This window comes from Prinia subflava, chromosome Z, assembly GCF_021018805.1.
Source record: "Prinia subflava isolate CZ2003 ecotype Zambia chromosome Z, Cam_Psub_1.2, whole genome shotgun sequence".
In the NCBI taxonomy this organism is placed as follows: domain Eukaryota; kingdom Metazoa; phylum Chordata; class Aves; order Passeriformes; family Cisticolidae; genus Prinia; species Prinia subflava.
In genome coordinates, this window is record NC_086283.1 from 99207293 (window position 1) to 99223690 (window position 16398).

Consider the following 16398-nt stretch of genomic DNA (forward strand, 5'->3'; position numbering starts at 1 on the left):
TGAGCCCTTTCTCAGAAAATGCGTATTTAATTCTGCAATCTCTACACACAGCAGTGATAAAAAGAGTATTAAGAGTATAAAGCTACACTTTTCTTCCAAGATGCAGCTTTACGGAAACAAGTATATTTACACTCATATTTTCAACAACAATAATTCTTCAGATATGTCTTGAAATTATTTAACCATAAGCCTCAAGTTACATTCATTCACCTGTTGTGAAAACTTGTGGCCTTGGGGAAAAAGATCCTATATGGCCATGCCCACATCTCAAAGCATTATTCCACAATGAGTTTGTTTGCAAATCAAATTCAAATCAGATTTATCAGAATTTCACTAGCTATTTTCTGTCACTGAACTTAAAAAACAGTTTCTGATGTTTTCTTTCCTTATAACACAGCCTATTAGCCTAAAGGTCCCATGACCCTCACAACAGGCCATCCAAACTCTGGTTTCCTCAGAGCCATCTCCTACCTTCACAACTAAAGTAATGTATTGAGAAGCCAATTACTCACTGAGAAAATACCTTTAATGGCCATAGGTAGTAGAATGTTCATATGGGAATAAAAAACAACCCAACCCAAACACAACTCAATTTTAGAGAGAAGACTGAAATTAAAGAAAGCATTATTAAGCTTGCTCCAGTTATCAATGAGCAAATCTTTTTTTTCGCTTTTTGAACTAAATTTAAACAAAGGATACAGGATTTTTATTATTTCAAAAAAGTTAAATTTTGAGTCCAAAAGCTCCACTTGTATCAAAAATTGTATCAAATATTTGTAACTTGATCTGTCATATTCAAAATACACTCACAGATGGATAGCTTCTACCAATCTCAAAGGCTCCCTCTCCAACATACACACCAATTACGTCAGCAGATAGTTATTTTTATAGACAAATACAAAGCCTTGGTACTCCTTTTACACAAACTTGTCTTTTTACTGTGGTTCTTGTATTATGCAAGTAGCTCTAGTTCAAAGCATTTCACACATTACTTTGACCTACTTAAATTCCAGTCAGAAATAGTATCATCATCATCAAGTTCATCATCATCATCGTCATCATCTTCAATACCATCCTCTTCATGTTGCTGAGCCACCGTCTTTGAACGATGAAAACGAGGCCTGATATCCTGCTCACTATCTGGAATAGCTTCGTCTTCTTCAACATCCCCCTGTCATCAAATTGTTTTATTAGATAAACCAGCCCAACTGTATCGCTCAAGGAAGTTAACAATGCAGTTCTAGTTCAAGATATTGGGAGTGCATAAAAGATTCACATCCCACCTGAGCTGCTCAACTGAAATAATGCCACTGGTTCTGTTTCTACTGCTGCATTTACCAGAAAAGCACCAGGAAAACACAAGCAAGGGAGGTAAAGTAACCTTCTTGTTAAGAAATTACTCAACGGGAATGAAATACAAGAAGTGGTTGAGAACTTTTAATACACAGACATATGTAGTGTAAAAAGACATGTATTCAACATAGAAGGCATTAGAATTAGTCCTGAACTTTTTTTTAATGCTGCATTCTTGCAGAAGTTCATAGTAGTAGTATCCCAGCTCTGCCTAAACTGTGTGGGAGGGGACTGGGGCAAAGCAGGAGAGGCACAGATTATTTTCCAACAAACACAGCATCAGTAGCATTTAGTATCTGGAACACATTTAGTATCTGCCTTGCCCCAGAAAGCTAATTCTCCACTGAAGAGATGGTAGGCTAGGCCTGCCCATTCTGATCTGAAGCATTCTGATTTATAGGTCAGAACCTAACCAACTATTCCAACAGAGTAAAAAAACCAAACTGATGCTCACCTTCAACAGAATAATATCAATCTCCGAATATTTCATACCATTTACCAGCACAGGTATCAGCCTACAAAGAAATATTTATACATATTAAAGTAACACATTAAAAAGCCAACCATTTCTAAGTTAAATGGGCCATCATTTTGGTTGTAACCCTCATGTCCCTAATCAGAGAGAAACACCTTAGCCTGATAAAAAGAGCTATTACCTAGAACAAGTTCCACGTCATAAGATTCATCAATACTTTGTAATGAGAAAAAGTGTTATCTCAAACTAAAAACTTACTCAGAAACATCTTTCAGAAATCAGATCTATAGGTTTTCAGTAAGAATTCAAACTCCTATAATATGCACAGTAAGTTGACTCTTGCCAACAGTACTTGTCACTTTCTTTACTTGTCAATAAAAACGCTTCATTACTGTTAAAAAGGGAGGCCTAACTACATTAAGCTCTCTTATCACCTCATGATTACTTCACTAAGACAAGCCTTTATCATTGCAGAAATCTTGACTAATCCATATTGAGATTTACTTTATTATTAAACAGGTTATGATTATAGATCTCCAACTGTAGATGTATAGCTAAAAAAGTACTAAGGAAAAAAGTCAAATACTTCCCTTTAAAACATGTTAACCATAACAAAAAAAAGTAAGAATATATAAACCAAATTAAACTAATAATAACCATGGATGATGCAGCAACAGTGACAGATTCAATCTTGCTACATTCTGCAGGTGAGTATTGTTTTTGAAGGTATCAGGCTTGCTCTAACACTGACATACTGCAATGCCACATTATGTTCTACACTTTAAATGAAGGAATAGTAAATATAAACGTTATCATAAATTCATTGGCATTTCTGCAGCATGCTTTGTGAAGTATACATTTATTAAGAAAGCCTACAGGCATAAAATGTAACAGATGTTAGAAATCACATGAGCAAGTTTTAAGATGATCTTGTTCCATTTTTAATTTAACATACAAAATTTTAAGATTATCAAGTACCAACAAGCTTATATAGCTCCCTAGTCAAACAGGACTAACCAACAAATAAGTTGTCTTAAACACATATAACATTGAAAGATCATGGGGAAAATGTGATTTGATTGTCATTAATTTATTTTTCTGGAAATCTTGAAGTTTTTTTTTTTAAATTAGTATGATGCTGTTGCAGTGTCAAGGTTCATGTAGGCCAAAAGAGATTTAATACTAGTAGTTATTAACTGTGTGGTGTGTGTTGGGAACTTGTGCTATGTACTACCATTCTTTTGCCTTTTGAAGAACAAAAGTAAGAATTACATCTGACCATTTTGAAATTTAAAAATAATTTCTTGTAACACTTATTGTCCTGGTTTTAACTCCTAGTCTTTCTCCACCACAGTACATGTTTTATTCTCAATTTTCTAATTTTTCATTGGTTAGGAAAACCAAAATTTTGTGCTTTTTAAAATTCTTCACATCTATAATGGTTATTTTTTGATGATAAGGCTCTTTTGTCATTCTGTTCTTCCACTCAAAATCTTGAGAGAACTCCCTCCTTATTTAAAAAATCTTCAATGCATGTATGAAAAGAAAGAGTATTCACTTGTTGGCAACACTGAAGAACTAAATTTCTGTTGTAAAAGACTTCATTAGTCTGGAGAAGTTGTAAGCACTGTTGCAGACAAAAAGATATTTACACTACACACATGGATATTTATTCCCACTCGATCAAAGATCTGTCTCTCCAGGTGTAGGAAAACTTTTTGAAACTTTGAAAAAGTAGGTTTTGAAACTTAAACTACTATCAAGCTGCAGAAGTATGAAGGAACTAATTGTACAGGCTTTCTTCAAGTTTAACTTGTAACAGTAGTTGATACGAAGTTGATCTCTAAATCCAGGTCGAGTCATTTTGTTTTATGCTCTTTAAAATGAAGAACCCTTTGCATGACTATGCACATTGAAGCACTGCACAGAGATGCCCACATCAGCAGCAGCCAAGACAACATGTTCACAGTACACCAGATATTATGGATAATGTCACATGGAGCTGTTCACTTCAGTGCATTGCACCATATCTCTGCACTCATGTGAAGTGTAACAGCTTGTTAAATTCCAGGTAAGCACTACAGTGACACAGTAAATTCACTGGGTCTGAAACCCTTGCAAGTCTTTCCCATTTTATTGTGCACAAGAACTAGCTATGGAATTCTAAGCATACTGCAAGCCATATGCACTGTCTCTTAATAGTACCCATGAACAAGTCAACTGACATTTTAAGACTGTCTCAAAATAAATATGACTACTAATTCTTTATACTTACTTAGTAAGATGCCGACATAATACCTCTTTACAAATTGGCTGTTCAGCCAATGTCAGCCAAAATTCACATGCCTCCAAAGCTACATTTTCATCTTGGTCCTGGGTCCTTTGAAGCATGTACTACATAATATAAAAATAAATTACTTGTATAAAACATTTGTATAGAACATTTACGTTAAAACTTTTTCATTAGTAGCTCAAAGAGCATCTCAGCAATGTAAAATAACATGCTTTATCCTGGTTATGGTCAACACACCCGAAAAAGTGACATCTTCAAAGTGTAAACTAGTTTCAGCACTAGTGCTAGATTTTTAACATAATCTTTGCACTTAGGGTCAAGCAATGCCTGGCTGTGATACCAGCCATTTCGGGATAACAGATTTAATGAAGAATAAACAACTGCATATGCACTGCCTGTCAAAAACAATGTCAAGTTGTGATTAGACAAGAATAACGTTTTGCAATCTCAGTCTTAAAGGGAAACAAAGAGCCAGCAAGGGCAAGAGCAACATCCCTTTTCTGATGAATGCTTTTTATTTATTATTTCTGCGATGTCAAACAGGGGAATCTGCAAAACATCTAGGAAATGAGACTCACCTCAACTATACTAATCATATGAGGAAGCAGGCGATCCATCCGAACTTCCAGCAACATTACCAGAGCACGGCAAACGTTTTTGCGTACTTCAGGCTCCTCATCACCAGCCAGTGCAAAAAGATTCTGTTGGAAAGTTGTAACAGTTGAAAAACCTCAATTCATCACGTTCAACTTGCATTAGAATTGAATTACTGACTGACTGAAAGAGATGTACTTCTGTACTTGCCCAACGCACACCTTAGAACACTATTTTATTTTTTAAAGAAATATGGGTTGGCAAATTAACTCTTTGAATCTCTCAGTGTTTGTTTTACACATGACACTGTATATTAACACTGGCACAAGAACAGTACTTCTAGATTACTTTTTCCTCTTAAACGTAAATTGTGTCATTACATAAGAGGAGTAAATCAAATACTCTAGACAACCTAGAACCTTCTTATCCAAATTCAGTAACAGTATTCAGACAGGTAGACAGGCCCAGTGGTATGCACTTCTCTGAACAGGTAAGAGACAGACTGCTGGATGACTTTTGCATCTTCACACAAGAGCTTTCCCTGCTTAGGAAAAGGAAACATCTTTTGAAATACTTCTACTTCTTTTCCTCACAAGGGGGTTAGCTTTGAGCACAAGCATAGACAGTCAACTTTAATCCATGGGGGCTGAAGCTAAGAATGGGCAACGAGACATGGGGAGATTAGGGGTACAGGTAGTTGTAAAACGCAGTTCAAACCTCTTGATATATCAGATAATTTAACTTAAACGTCCAACTAAGCATACACACCCACCTCAATAAAAGAATCTATGTGCAACATAAGAGCTTGAGTTCTGCTGATGATAAATTGATTGACGCATGCCACTGCATGAGACCTAAAACAGACACAGTTAAAATATATATGTTTCATGAGTTAAAAACATTTTTGAAGCATACTGGGAGATCAAAAGCATATACCAAATATCTTTCAAGGCAAGAGAGAACAAATCTATGCATCTGTAACATTACCAAGCAAAATTACTAAACTACATTTCAAGTACTGCCTTATACTCTGATATACCTAATAAATATTTAAAAATAAAGTATTCAGTAAATAGGCCAGGATGACAACAGCTGGCATATTTGTTCTGAAATGTATGTATGTATGTATGTTCTGAATGTATGTTCTTTCTGAGCATATTATGACAGTGATCTTCTCAGATAATAATAATTCCATACGACTGAACATGGCAATATTTTAGCCTGACCTCCTTCATTTTTAAGTATGCAACCATCTTTGTAATATATTTAGCATTTACTGAGACCACAATATGTTCACAATATAGATGTAGCTTAGCACAACTTGTAGTTGGATACATACTAAAACACTTGTGGAAGAAACAGTCTAAGAAATGAAGCACTTTTCTTCTATTCCATTTCACACAAAGCCATTACTCACAAGTCTTTTTCATTCTCAGACACAAAAGTCAAATTCTCAAGGCAGAAGCACAGGGCAAAACTACGTGTAGAACCCTTTGAAGATTCATTACAGTATTTTTACTACTGTAACTTCAAATTTCTATTCTATTTAGCATTTCTTGGAAGACTGTGTCATAAAACATAGCTTGAAAGTTGTTCTTTAATACATTTAAAGAATTGCATTGACATTACCAGTCCTTTTCACCTCAGCACTATGTACTGAAACTAGGCTCTGGGTCAGCAGGTAGCCTGCTTTAAACTTGAAACTGGTTTGTAAGTGTCAAAGCCATGAACACAGCAGCACAGGACAGAAGTGGAAGATTGTACAGTGTGGTAAGGACAAAAGCATGTTTTTCTGCCTCTCTCCCAGCTCCAGGGAATCATTAAGTTTATCTTTTCCACAAGACAAAGATCATAATTTTCATAATTGTTTCATAATTTGCTTAGCAAGTATCTTTTATAGATGTCTTTCTAAACTGTATTAGAATCTTATCATAAGTCTTAGTCTTCACTATCTACTACTTTTGGCAATAAAGAATTGCCACTTTAAAGCAGTCAAATATAATTTTCAAAGAGGAGATAAAACACTTTTCACAGAATCACAAAGAATCATAGAATGGTTGAGGTTGGAAGGCACCTCTGAAAGTCATCTGGTTGATGCCTGTGCTAAAGCAGGGCCACCTACAGCCCATTGCCCAGGACCATGTCCAGGTGGCTACTGATTATTCCAAGACTCAATATTGAGTATTGAGACTCCATCACCTCTCTGGCTAACATGTGCCAGTAACTGGTCATCTTCCCAGAAAAAAAGCTATTTTCTGATACTCAAAAGGAACACTCTGCCTCTGGTTTGTGGCCACTACCTCTGGTTCTGTCACTGGGTGCCACTGGAAAGAGCCTGAGCATTTTTTTCCTCCCTCTCTTCAAATATTTACATGTGTTGATGAGTCCCAACTCTCTTGGCCTTTCCTGATATGGCCCTTTGCTGGAGTCTTTCCAGTAAACCCATGCCTCTCTTGCAGTGAACAGTCCAGAACTGGACACAGTACTTCAGGTGTGATCTCACCAGGTGTGATGAAGGGAAGGATCACCTCCCTTAAACTAGCAATAGCCCAGGATACTATTAGCCTTCTTTGTGGCAGGGGCACTCTGTTGGCTCAGTTCAGAGTAAAAGGTATTGTTCTTTGTTACAAATACTAGCAATCACAATGTAATTCTGGAATTTTTCTTTTATACTGCTACTTTGGAGAGATTAATACAGTTTTACAGTGAAGGGATGATGAATAAATTTAATTTGATTCAGCTAGAAGTTCAGTTAAATGAAGATTTTTTTCTTCTGTCAGAACTCAGAAACTTTTGTCAGCAAAAGAATTTTCACTCTTCCATTGCTGAAGTCATTACAAAAGGAATGTAAAATTGCTTTCTAATCAGAATATTAAGTTCTAAGCACAGCACTGAATTTTTAATATGCAAAATCTTAGAAGAAGCTATTTGATTTTCAGAATTATCAACAGATTGTATAAAGAGGTGATACTTGTATTAACTATGAAGATAAACATGAAAATTAGTGATGCGTGGAATCTCAGTGGATCTCTGCAGGATCATCTGAAAAAGCTAGGCAGGTTTTAAACAGATCTACAAAAGAGCAGCCCTGCTGCTAACTAAGTATAATTTTAACAGGCAATTGTAAGTACAGCTCATAAACCTACCGTATTTTTGGACTGCTGTGCTTGAAGAACTGCAAGAACTTAGGTATCATGATATTGAGTGGCCGGTCCAACACATCACTATCTAAAATTTCAGCAGAATCTTCACATATCTTCTGAAGAGCGCCAAAAGCGCCCTGTTAAAAACAGATAAAAATATAAGTACCTTCTTTCTCATTCGGAAGAAAACAAAATTTAAGACTTCATATAGAGTGGGTAATTTCAGCACAACACAGTAAGTGTAGCTAGTTAATGCTATAAATGCAGCTAACTAATTAATGATTAAACTGAAATATTCTTGAAGGCATTTTATTTAAACCAGCATCTGAGCATCTGTCAGCTTTCAAGCTGGGAGAGTCAGCAATGACTAAGTGACAATTTTAGTTTGATTTGATGCTCATGTATCCAAGTGTATTTCAAAGAACACTTAAAAGCTAATTTTTATTTGAGAAGTAAGTAGAATGAGACAGAACTATCCAAATTAATTGCATATATAATTGCATTTCCTTTCATAATTCACTATGGGGCAAACCAGAGATTACTGTCAATTTGAGTTTCATTTCAAATTTTTTCCAAGAGAAAAAAGCACCAAAACACTACACAACATCATGGCATCTTGGATCATTAGTCATCTTTGAGGTTCCTTTTATATAAAATGTTTCACACTTTCACAGAGATGTTATCAAGTAATTCAAATCGTGTGATCATAATCTTTATTTTTTTTACAGCGGCCATAGCTTTGTATTTTTTCTCATAATTTAAAACTGTTATTTACTTATTTCCCTTCACCCAGACTAAACAGGTTCATTTCACCTTGATATAGCAATTGGACACTTTTCCAGGTTAAATTACAAGAAGAATGAACATTACTTTTATGTAAGACAAAATTCAACACCAACTCAATGATGCTAATGGTGCCTAAAAGATTAGACATCAAGGAGCAGTAATTTCAGAAGACTTCTCAGCTGAAATACTATGATTATCCATCTGCAATCTTACTCTACTTTTATGCCAAAAAAAATCAATTTGTTTGAATGAACAATAAGAACATGGACCACAGGTAGAAGAAAAAGTATCAACTCTGAGCCACTGTTCTGCAGGGAGAACACATGGGCATGTATAAATACATACAGACATGCATACAATACTAGACATATACTTAGTGTCTGTGAAGACAGGTAAAAATAATGAAATTCTGATATCATCTTGTGCTTTCTATAAATCTCCTTACCTCACAGGTATTGTAATCCTCAGAATCCAACAGGCTGCAAAGCTTTGGCAAGAGCTCAGGCCAATTCTGTAACTCCCCTTTTGAGGCAATGGTTGTTATCAGAATGCCTAAAAGAAACAGAAGAATGGAGAAACTGAGATCTCACGTGCTTTCACTTGCTTGATCTCTTTTTTTTTTTTGTATTTTTCTCCTCTCAAATACCTAAAGAGCTACGAAAGTTATGGTTTTGTTAAGGACTGGCATGCATAAAAAGAGGAAATACATGTAATTGCAAATGTTATTTGAAGGTCTTTGAACAGCAGAGGTGGGTTGCTCCTTCTTGCAAAGGAGAAATCAAGCAAGAAAGTCAACTTCACTTAAGGAGATTATGATTTATAACATTTATATGTCTGTATAATTTACAATTAACAACACAGCAGGACAGCTTTGGGTCTAAAAGACCTTTAATAAATACAGAGCATTCACCCCAAGTAACCTCTTTTTTAGTATGATAGGAAAGCATGAATGTGGGATGGATTCTTGTGGGAGACAGTGCTTTGCCTCCCATCAGGCAGAGAAGGGAACTGCATTTCATGCATGCAGGATGTCTTAGAGATCTGTGTAAAAATGGGCAGAAGCCACTGTTTGTTTTCTCTCTTCTGTGGTTCAAGCAGGACGCTCTAAAAATACACCTACAGGACTGGGTTATGCAACAGGACTGGGTTGTCCAGGTAAAGCAAGCTAAGGAAATCTAATCTGTAGACTGGACTTACTAATGAGTAAGCTCCTCTAAAGAATCACACAAAATTAAGATATAAAATACAGTTTCATGGATCATTCAATAAGTCTACAACCTAGTGATAAATCACGTGTTCACAACTTCACTGTGTTTACATAAAACATTAAGGACACGTTCTAACACCAAGATACCTACTGAGAGCTTAAACACTATGGTAGGTCATCCAGTTAGGAGCTGTGAGAGCCAGCAAACAGACAGGTCAGCCCAGAGTCACTAATTCTGTTTCCACCACATATGGAAATCCTAGGAAAACTAATTAGGTGACAGCAACAGAGAAGGCTACTTATAAACTAGGATTGAATTTGTATAAGTCCATTTTGCCTCAATGTAAAATGTAACAGCTACCACAATCCTTTATGCTACTGGCAGTTACTTTTAAGGAGTATGGACACAGAATAACTCGACACTACTACAATTAGAAATCTCCCAAGCAAAAAGCGATGGAAAAAGCTTCCCAAGGTTCCCCTGTTGAGCTACTCACAATACATCATTCTTCCTTGGAATAAAATGCTAAAATTCTTGTTCAATACACAAGAATTGAGGACAACATTACAGAACAAAGGACATTCTAGAGAGGAAACACAGTAACTAATAGATATTTTGCATTATTCCTTTGATGCAATATGCTGGATCTTTTCAAGGTCCTAGAACTGGTTTTAGAGGATGAAATGGTCTGGCATCAGACCATACATGTTATTATAAAACTTTCTGTACAGATGGTGCTTTACCTCTGTAACTCCTGAAGCTGATTTCTGAACTCCTTAAAAGCTTTAAAGTCTTTTAAAGCTGAACTTCATAACAAAATTCTGACTTACAGGGCAATTGTTAGCTTTCAGTCTCCTCCTGAAAGCTCTCCAGTTCCTCCACTACTTTCAAATACTTAAACTATTTTCCCTGCTTGTTTTCATCAGGAAGTACACTAAGGTCCTGCCCAGAGTAGAGTCCCAAGAAAGTTTTAAGAACAGTTGCAGACACTTTCAAAAGAGATGTATTTATATCCTGGTAGATTTGTGGGTGCTCAACAAATTCATATTGAATCTATATTTCAAAATTAGCACAGGGGTTTTTAAAACCTGTTCCACAGGTTAACAGCACAGAGAAGATACATTTACTCATTTGGCAATTAGAAAAAGGATAACCTAAGTAAGGATCAAACTTATGTGCAGTTATCATTTGGTCTCAAGCCATTCTCCTCAGCAAGGTGACTTCTGAAGATGGGAATAATCACCTTTTGTCTGATTAGCACTAGCTGCTAGAGACCACAAAGGAGAGTGAATACTGCATTAAATCTCCTCTGATGCCATTTTGATGTACTTGCTCATCTTGCTCTCAGAGTTGCTGAGACGTTATTTGCATTTGACTTAAATTAATAGTGATAAATAATAAGTGACTTAAATTGATAGTGCTTGAACTGCAAAAACATGTACTCATCGGAAAGAGCAGCTCTAATCTCCACCAGCCAACTCATGCTACCAAGGCACTCTAGGCAGGCAGTAACATCTTTACATCTCTCACTAGAATCCAGTGGGTACCAGACCAAGGTCAGACAGCTCTAAGGATTCAACAATTCAAACAGAAGAGTGCCAAACACAGGTGAAACAGCAACACTGAGGCAAGCACGCAGTTCATCAGCTGCTACCCATCTTCAGAGTTCACACATGCCTAATAACCCCTTCAAGCATCACTCAATGCTGAACAATAATTGAGCTATTAATCCACAAGCATTTCCTATCAGGAAAAATCAAAGAGTAAGTGCTTGAAAACAACCAACCCCTACCTCCCTCAAAAAAACCACGCACAGACCATCACCAAACAACCCTAAGATAGCAAACCAAACAGAGCTAGAATATCTTTATTAGCTTAATTATTTTTATTTTTTATTATTTAGCTTAGCTAGCTCCATTGTACTCCACTGAAAACTCCTAAGGACAATGAAGTAAGCACGACCTCTACAACCTGAAATTCAAAGAATGGCTGCCACTCAAAGACTTGTTTCTACTTTCATTAGTAACATTGATCATTAACAGAATTCACGGTAAAGCAGTTTCACAACTGGCAAGAGAACAGGAAAAAGCTAAGAAATTAGTAATTTTCTCTAGTCTTTAGTCCATAACCTGAATGCCTGGAGAGGGAATCCTACAGAAAAACCAAATTATTCTAAACAGTAACTGGTAGATTATTTTATAAGAAGAGTCAATTGAGACAAGGTGAATTTTTTTCTGAACTTCTGAACCCATGCCCATTTTCAGTATTCAAACATATATTTTATGTTTTTCTAGTTTTTGAGCAGACCAGGAAAATTACTACAATATTGGAGGAAATCATATTATCAAAGAACAGACAGAAAAGCAACTTTACCTTGAATTAAGTAAAAATTATAAAAATGTAAGTATAGCATATGTATATAATGATGTATATAACAAAATATATGTATTTTATGAAAGATATGTATCAAAACGTATTTACAAAATCAAAAATTCACGTAACAAATAAAACGTCTCACTGTAATTAGATCATCTTTAAGGCCTCTTCTGAGACCATTTCATGATTTTATGATACTATAAAGTTCTGTATACCACACTTGATCTACTGTTTTCTGACAGAAGCCCTTTACATGAGTGCTTTATGTACGGTATGATGATTCCCTGAAGGGTTGTGCACATGTGTGCACACAGGGGGTGCAGAAAATCAGCTAGCAGAAACATTTCATTGATGCAATCAGAGCACTGGAATAGTCCTTAGGTCAGACCTTTACTGTGTTCCTGTTTTCAGATATATAAGCTGGCAGCAAGCTCAATCTAAGCAGATTCAAATAAACTGATATTCAAAGAAATATGAAGCGAATTGCACTATCACTTCTAAGATACCAGGAATCTAAACTGGGACATCTTTATATTCACAATAAAGAAAAATTTCATTGAATCATGGTGAGGTTGTGACAATTATGAGAAAAAAAACAATTTTACAAATTTAGTAATCTTTATGTCCCAGTACAGTTCTCACCCATATCAGAAATATTTTCAGTATGCAGAGGACAGCATTAAGAACAAACTTACCTACAGTAGCTCTAATTAAAGGGGAGGAATCACCAATGTTGTTCAGACATTCACTTTTAATAAAGTCAGTTACCCCATTCGGAAAGTTGTGAAAATGTGCTTTTACATTATTCTTCAAGATAAGACCACTCAAGGAACGTGTTGGCTCATCTGCAACAGAAAGTAATTACAGTCAATCTTTGATCAACTCACAGAAAAAAAACAGATTTACAGAACAATACCACAAGATCAAAGCTTATATATAGATATTAATCTTAATTTCCTTATCTCTCCTTCCACCTACACCCATCAAATCACCTACCAAACCTTTTCAGGTTCAGAGTACACAAATTAATCACCAAACATATAAAGCTCAACAAGGGTAGTGTCAGATTCTGCACTGGGATGGGGCAGCCCTGGCTGTGCAGAAGACTGGGGAATGACACGCAGGAAAGCAGAGCCACAGAAAGGGGACAGTGGGTTCTGCTCAGTGCCAAGGTCACCATGAGCCAGCAGTGCCCTGCCAGCCAGGAGGGTGACCCGTGTCCTGGGGACATCAGGGACAGCACCAGCAGGGCAAGGGAGGGCATTGTCCTGCTCTGCTCTGCTCTGGGGCAGCCTCAGCTCCAGTGCTGGGGCAGCTCTGGTGCCACAACAGCCCAATGCAGGGCTACAGAGTGTCCAGAGTGGCCATGAGGATGGAGAAGGGCTGCAGGGGAAGCTGTGTGAGAGCAGCTGAGCTCACTGGGTCTGTCCAGCCTGGAGGACACTGAGGGGAGACCTCACTGCAGCTACAGCTTCCCTGTGGGGAGAAGAGCAGGGGCAGGCACTGATCTCTGCTCTGGGGTCACCCTCAGGTGACAGGACCCGAGGGAAAGGCCTGAGGTTGTGTCAGGGGAGGTTCAGGTTGGATATCAGGGAAAGGTTCCTCGCCCAGAGGGTGGCTGAGCACTGGAACAGCTGCCCAGGGAAGCAGTCACAGCACCAGCCTGACAGAGTTCAAAGAGCCTTTGGACACTGCTCTTGGGCACAAGGTGTGTTTTGGGGGTATCCTGTGCAGAGCCAGCAGCTGGACTTGGTGATCCTTATTGGTCAATTTCAACTCAGTATATTGTGTGATTCTGTGATACATTATCTCATTATATATACTCAGTATATTGTGTGATACAGGAATAGAGTATTGGATTATAAACTCTACATTTTAAAACAAAATTTCGAATAGACATATAGGCAAGGAATAGACCTGAAGTCACACGACACAGGAAACTCATTAATGACGTTTTTCAGCCAGACATTCAGACATTCTGATTACACTGACAGGCTTGCTGCAATACTGACACTGTACAAAACCCAGTTTCACCACAGTAGGATATGGAAATGATGTAAGGACTGTGCAGTAAAACCTCTACCCCTATTCCCACATAAATAGTGTTCAATTTTTCTACAAAGTAAAGTACTTCAATACCTTCAGAAATTCAAAATGCTGATCTATTAAATTAATAATTAGAGGAAGCAGAGGAAAAGAAATCTTTAGACAACATTAACAGGTAAGTGTTACACAGCATGAGCTACAAAACAAATGCAACCAGAACTGACCTGAATTGAGTAAGCATTTAAGTTCAGGCAACAGTTTGAGTTCTGTTCACTGAGCTTTTTCTAAGTTACTGGGCCAAGTAGAGGAATGGAAAAAGAACAGTCTATATTTTTCATTCACAGTAGGGTAAATTCATGTTTCATTCTTAACCAAGGGCAAAAGCAACTTGGTATTATGTCTGAGATATGCTGAAAGTGAAAGATCTGAATGTTCTATATAGAAAGGGTTAGTTTACGCTATGCACAAATTTAAATTTACAGTTTACAGCAATCCTAATTGCACTGGAAGCTAATTTTAATCAGCATTTTAGCCACTTGTTGAATTTTTTCAAAGAAGTGCTGATTTGGGCAAAATAAGGAATTCCTTTGTGCCAAGAATTAGTCTACATATAGCTTTATTCCAGCCCTTCAAAACTATTATTAACCCAACAGAAATAAAGATAAGCAAAAATAAGAGATACAACTTTCAAATATAAAGTACTTTCAAACTGAAGCTACTGCACCACAACACCAAGACTCTCACAACACTGCAATGTCTTACTAATGGCTGATAACAGACATTGGACATTTTATAGCAGTTAGAAGAGAAACAGAACTTTTCAGAAGAGAGGGGATTGTTTGGCTGATCAGAAACTAAAATTCATTTTAATCAACTGATTTTGAGTGCCAAAACCAGAATGACTTCATACACTTTTTAATCTTGTCTTTCATGTTCACATTGCAGCTCTTCTAAAGAAGCATTAGTTAGAATGCTCTGGAACTACAAAGGTATTGATATAGAAACAAACATATCCTTCAGAATTCAGTAACTTTATAAATTAGCAGTCCACCCAATGAATACGTATTCGAGACAATTCTACAACTTTACCTACACTATATGATTTAAATACCAACTTCTAAATAACATAAAAAATAAACCTCATTTCACTTGCACAGCACTGCACTTGCCAGCACTGTTTCTGGGAGAGGGAGGAAAAAAAGGGTTTATTATTTTAAGTAAAAAAACCTAAAGATTGTATGTGAGGACAAACTTCTCTCAACCTCACAACCTAGTTGTGAGGCATCACAAGTATTACCACAGTTACTTGGCAAGTCAAATCAAGTAATTTTGAGATAGTTTCTGAATTACAAGTAAAATCTTCACATCAATTCATGCACCATCAAGCATGTAAAACTCTGATTGCTTTACATAACTGTCATCCATTGACAGGTACACGCACCTTTCAAGAAATTCAGTAATTGATGAATTACTATGATGATTTAAATTTGTGCCTGAGGAGAAAAGAAGTCAACGGAATCCTCCTTTAATTTCCACATTTTAAAAGTTTTGCAAACCACAAAAAACCATTATTGTTAGCAGCCACAGACATCAAATACAACAGGTACTGTAATTCTCTACCATCTAGTACTATGTTTTTGGTGTGAAAGAAATCAGTGACAACCAAAGTCTGATTAGAATATAGTAGGCTAGTCACTATTAGGATAAACTCTAAATGAAAATATTAAACACCGCATTAAAGAAAAACATTAATCCATTAGAATGCCTGGCTACAGCTACAAAAAGGGATGAGGCAACAGCTTCAATTTAACCAAACAGACATCCCCACATTATTAAGTTCCTTTTGTCAAAAACAAACTGATTAGTCAATCAGATTAGATAAAAATAAAAATCACATGAAGGTAAAACTTCAGGACCATCTTTTTCTTCACAGACTATTCTAAGGTATGCAGCAGTATGAAATATCTTTAATCCATTCTTTTAGCCAAGATAACAGAAAACCTGTTCTTCACAGAAAGTGATTATCCCAGGTATCTGCAACAAAGATTCCATGGGATTCATAATGGAAGTGGCATCTCTGACAAATGAAAAAGAAGTAACAAAATGAGAAAAACAGAAGAAAAA

At 36.6% G+C, this 16398-nt stretch overlaps 1 protein-coding gene across 1 annotated transcript in view; it reads right to left on the reverse strand.

Annotated features, from left to right (window-relative positions):
- Positions 1 to 16398, reverse strand: part of TNPO1 (transportin 1) — a 74248-nt gene that overhangs the window by 24151 nt on the left and 33699 nt on the right. The window contains exons 5-12 of the mRNA XM_063421958.1: positions 12924 to 13073; positions 9090 to 9196; positions 7862 to 7995; positions 5488 to 5569; positions 4700 to 4822; positions 4104 to 4222; positions 1808 to 1868; positions 1003 to 1171 (exon numbers count right to left, since the gene is read on the reverse strand). Coding sequence (XP_063278028.1) covers positions 1003 to 1171; positions 1808 to 1868; positions 4104 to 4222; positions 4700 to 4822; positions 5488 to 5569; positions 7862 to 7995; positions 9090 to 9196; positions 12924 to 13073 — 945 coding nt within the window. The remainder of the gene's footprint in view (positions 1 to 1002; positions 1172 to 1807; positions 1869 to 4103; positions 4223 to 4699; positions 4823 to 5487; positions 5570 to 7861; positions 7996 to 9089; positions 9197 to 12923; positions 13074 to 16398) is intronic.